The sequence below is a fragment of the Physella acuta genome, unplaced genomic scaffold (assembly GCF_028476545.2).
Source record: "Physella acuta isolate Inbredline_101_S28 unplaced genomic scaffold, ASM2847654v3 ptg000889l, whole genome shotgun sequence".
Lineage (NCBI taxonomy): Eukaryota > Metazoa > Mollusca > Gastropoda > Physidae > Physella > Physella acuta.
The window spans coordinates 232,501-237,500 of NW_026732406.1; the positions used below are offsets into that span (position 1 = coordinate 232,501).

At 40.2% G+C, this 5,000-nt stretch overlaps 1 protein-coding gene across 2 annotated transcripts in view; it reads left to right on the forward strand.

The window, feature by feature from the left end:
- Window positions 1-5,000, forward strand: part of LOC131952689 (uncharacterized) — a 13,775-nt gene that overhangs the window by 5,746 nt on the left and 3,029 nt on the right. For both annotated transcript variants that reach the window (XM_059315463.1, XM_059315462.1), the window contains exons 3-4: window positions 2,756-2,908; window positions 3,272-3,387. In XM_059315463.1, coding sequence (XP_059171446.1) covers window positions 2,756-2,908; window positions 3,272-3,387 — 269 coding nt within the window. The remainder of the gene's footprint in view (window positions 1-2,755; window positions 2,909-3,271; window positions 3,388-5,000) is intronic.

Genomic DNA, 5,000 nt, shown 5'->3' on the forward strand with positions numbered 1-5,000 from the left:
TAGGTCGGTCAAAGTCCGAAACTTTGCTTGATTTCGGCCTTTGGCCGGCCAGTCCGCGGACTGGCCATGGTGGACCGGCCAAAGTCTAATTAGAAGATCATCTGGCTAAGGACGACCGAATTAGAAAAACATGAGCAGATTTTGGGTTTTTTAATGCCGTAAGGATCATGAAATTAAGTCTTTATTGATTATTAATTAAAGTTAATGACAGAAACATTCAAATTTTTTATTGTACTATAGTTTCAATCAATCAGTATTATCATTTGTTACAACAAGTTGAACTTTTATGGCATTTAGAATTACATAGCAGCTTGTTATTTTTATAATTGCATCGATTTGTTGTGCACTTGGTTGTGCAATTGCAGCGGGGATGTAGCATTGGCCCCCAGTCAATGATTGTGAAGATGCGATGGTTCGTAGTGATTTTTCCTCAGTGCCAACTGACGACAATAAGAGCAGTTTTTCTTGAAGAATTGAAAAATCACTTCTAGCATACAGTTGTTTTAGAACACCATGTTCCGTTCCTAATTTGTAGAAACCGCCCTCGACGCTCATGACAACTGCAATCACGCTTCGGAGATCACCGCGACCTCTGTCAACATCTGGAACACGGATGCGTACATTGTCACCCACTTCACCATCTTTAAATTTTGTATTTGATGTTTTAAGCATCTTAGCACCTTGAGTTTGCAAGCTGCTGACCTGTGTTCCATGATGTCTTGTTTGTTGTGACACAATCTGCAGGTAATGTTCCCTCCGTACCCTTCGTCTGCTTCATTGGGTATTCCACAAATAGCATGGACATCTTTGCCACAGGATCCACAAGAATGAGCTGCACTACAATGTTTTTCACAAACTATACAGAATCTGTTGGCCACATTATTGTCACGCAACTGGTCTGGACGTTCCGCCACGCCAGCAGATGTGTTCTCAAGATCTTCCTCAGTAACTACTTTATTGAGAGCCTCTCTTGGTAGATTTGAAGTGCTAAATCCCACTTTTGCTTTGCATCCAAACAAGGTTTCGTATGGTGATTGTTGAATTCTTTGATGAAAAGAACGATTTTTCAAAAATTGAATGAATTTGAGACTCTCAGCCCAATGAGCTGATTCATTTGTTTGCATCCATGTCATCATCATATTTTGAACATCTTTGTTGGCACGTTCGACTGAACCTTGGCTTTGGCTATGCCTTGGTTTTCCGTGAACTAGTTTAAGTTCAGGCCACATGTTCTTTAGTTCAGAAATAACTTGATTCACAAATTCTCTTCCATTATCTGATTGAAGCACACTTGGTGCACCAATAGTCGTGAAGATATCCAGCAGCTGGTAAGCAACTTCTTCTGCTCTTTTGGTTTCGAAAGCTCGCAACAATATGATCCTGGTAACTGAGTATAAACTTGTATTTGCCGTCTGGGTTACTTTGCATATCTATAAGATCTACTTGGCATCTTGAGTTAAATTCTTTAAATATCAAAGGTTTGGAAACAAGACCTTTCTTGGGATTAGACAATTTTGTCTGACAAGGCTTGCACAACCGAAGATACATAGTAATGATTTCTTTGGTGATATTTTTGTACTTTCTCTTGGGCTCTTTTTCCATCCTCGTGGATGCTATACAAACAAGAGCTAAACAATACGTTACTCACAGTGAAACCGCACCCAGAATAATGAAAACGCGATCACAACTTAGTCTAGATAGAACATTGGCCGGGACATCCTGGCCAATGCGCGCATTGGCCGGCCAATGTACAAAATACGCTGTTAAGTTTAAGCACTTCGGACTTTGGCCAGTACGTCCCGGCCAGTGCGCGCATTGGCCGGCCAATGTACGAAATACGATCTTAGTTCTAAGTTCTTCGGGCTTTGGCCAAGAGCGCCGGCCAATCCGCGCATTGGCCGGCCAATCCGGGGTTTGGCCGCACTTCGGGCTTTGACCGTAACATATATATATATATAAGATAGATAAAAAGGGAGATAACAAGATTAAATACTAGCGATCGATTAAAGTAATCACACATTGCCGTCATTGTCCTTACACTAAGCTGTCACAGTAATCACACGAGGTCGTCAGAGTAATCACACTTGGTCGTCATAGTTTCTACTTTATGACTTAGAAAGCCAGTAGCGTAGCCAGGATCGTCTCATGGGAGGGGGGGGGTCAAAATCTTTCCAGCAGTATATACACGTTTGCCTGTCGTCCCTACTGGGGCATAGGCCGCTGAAAAGAGCTTTCCAGACGTCTCTGTCCAGGGCTAGTCTCTCCAATTGTTCCCAGGTGTATCCAATCTTCTTGGTGTCTTCTTCCAGGTCACGTCTCCAGGTCTTTCTTAGTCTGCCTCTCCTCCTCCTGCCTTGTGGATTCCAGGTGAGGGCCTGTCTTGTTATGCTGGATACAGACTTCCTCCTGAGTGTGTGGCCAATCCATTTCCCCTCAAGCTTTCGATTTGCACCCCCCCCCCCCTCAAACTTTCGATTTGCACCCCCCTCAAACTTTCGATTTGCACCCCCCTCAAACTTTCGATTTACACCCCCCCCCTCAAACTTATATATATACCGAATGGGGCAATGGGGGGGGGGGTTATGACCCCCTAACCCCCCCCCCCCCTGCCTAAGCCACTGTAGAAAGCATTGAAAGAATTAGTAATTATGTCGAGATCAATTCTATCTTGTTATATTAGGTTACTTGATTACTATGATTAAATTACACACGTTTAGACAAATAAAGTTATTTATTTCGTCACACCTACTGTCAGATCAAACGCAGAGGATGGGGAATGAACGCAGAAGTACAGCTGACGTACGGCATACTTGCAGCATAAAACCGGAAATTACCGTGCAGTATATCAAGAGAAGAACCTGCAGCACTTGGCTCATACTGTTGGCCAGCTGTTCACTTTTTGTATGCGGTAAATGGACATCACGTGACTAGTAAAGTAAAAGTAAAGTCTTTTTCGAACCTGACGGGCCATGTAGCAAATGAAGTAGAGTTTACCTGTATTTGTGACCACGCCATCCCTGATGTTGCCGGTCTCCTCAATAAATGTACCAATAAATTATTTGATTTACTAAACTAAAATTGAAGATAGCAAAATCCTAAGAACATTTTGTCATTTTTTACGATATTATTGTAGAAAACAAATTTGAATTTAAATTAATATAAATAAGTAGACCAATAACCTTTTTTTTAAAAAAAAAAAAGATACTTTTAGCAAAGAAAACTAGTATTTAACTAATGCATATCGTGATGATTGTTTTGTTCGATGTTTCAGGCATAATAATATATGTAATCCTGTACAGTTTGTTGAAGAAGTTTGAAGAAATCGGGAAACAAATGGAGCTGGTAAACAAACTAGCGTCTTCTTGGACGATAAGTTTTTTGTCCTATGTGAGTACCTACGGTTGTATTACGGCACATTGCGAGTGGTACCGGTCATTTTTTATACTTACTGAGTACCTTCTGTGAGTACCTTCTGTGAGTACCTTCTGTGAGTACTTTCTGTGAGTACTTTCTGTGAGTACCTTCTGTGAGTACTTTCTGTGAGTACTTTCTGTGAGTACCTTCTGTGAGTACTTTCTGTGAGTACCTTCTGTAAGTACCTTCTGTGAGTACTTTCTGTGAGTACCTTCTGTAAGTACCTTCTGTGAGTACTTTCTGTGAGTACCTTCTGTGAGTACTTTCTGTGAGTACCTGTTGTATTACTGCACATTGCGAGTGGTACCGGTCACGTTGAAGGTTAAGTAAGAACAGTTTTAAACACGGGGAGTAGTGTGTGAGTTGATTTTAGCCCATGTGTTTTTGTATGTGTACACCAAGTTCTAATGTGGTTCAAAAGCAGTGTTTCTTCCAGACTTTTTTCTCCTGGGGGCACTTGAAATTTTCGGGGGGGAGGAGGCGGTAGACTTTCTTCGGGGGGGGGGGGCGGACACTGTTAAAAGCATATATTTTCTCTATAAATTATATAAATTTCATTTCGTTCGGGGGGGGGGGGGGTGGGGGGGGCGGTAAAAAAAAATTAGAAAGAGACCCACGCTTTTCTTTCTAGTTATTTAAATAGTAGTCTATTGAAGGTGATGACGCGTGTGGTGTGGTTGGCTAGACATGCCTACTAATTCGGTCCAAATTTTTATTAATTCATAAAAAATTAATTAGGCATCCGATTAAGTCAAATTTAGTTTCAGATTGCATTGTCTTCATGTCTTGACCCACGTGTCAAATGTGAATCGTATCTGTCAAGTAGAACTGTCCGAATTTTCACTCCTGCGTTTCCGTCTAGACAGACTGACGACTGACGACAGAGGAAGCGAGTTAAATAAAAGCTTGTAAAAATTCATAAAAAACGTTTTAATAACAAGCTTTTATGTAATAATGCACTAAAAAGTAGAAAATAAATTATAGACTACTATCTAAATAACTATAAAGAAAAGCGTGGGTCACTTTAGTATCTATTGGATACCTTTACTAATGTTAAGGAAGACACCCACGCTTTTCTTTATAGTTATTTGAATAGTAGTCTATAATTTATTTTCTACTTTTTAGTGCATTATTACATAAAAGCTTGTTATTAAAACGTTTTTTATGAATTTTTAGCGCAATTTCCATTCTGGAGAATAGCGTTTATTAACCCGTCATTTCTAGATGTATGGATGGATGTGTGTCCGCAGCTTTAAGTCGTATCTCCTCCTCAACGAAGCAATATCGAGGACTAGTTCCAAAGCAATTATGTTAAGCAAGTTACGAGGATGAACATAGGTCAAAAAAATTCCGGGTTTCTTTCATGGATTTCCCGGAAAAGCCAAAAAACCTCGAAAAAATGCAGTTTTTGGCCCATATCTCGGCAACCAGACCACTTAACGACTTGAAACATTTACCAATCGATTTCTGCCATAATTTAGAACAATATTGCCGAAGAAAGTTTTCAAAAATATCCTTTTGTTCGGTCACAAAAAAAAAATTTGAATTAATTAAAATTTGGACCGAATTAGTAGGCATGTTTATCC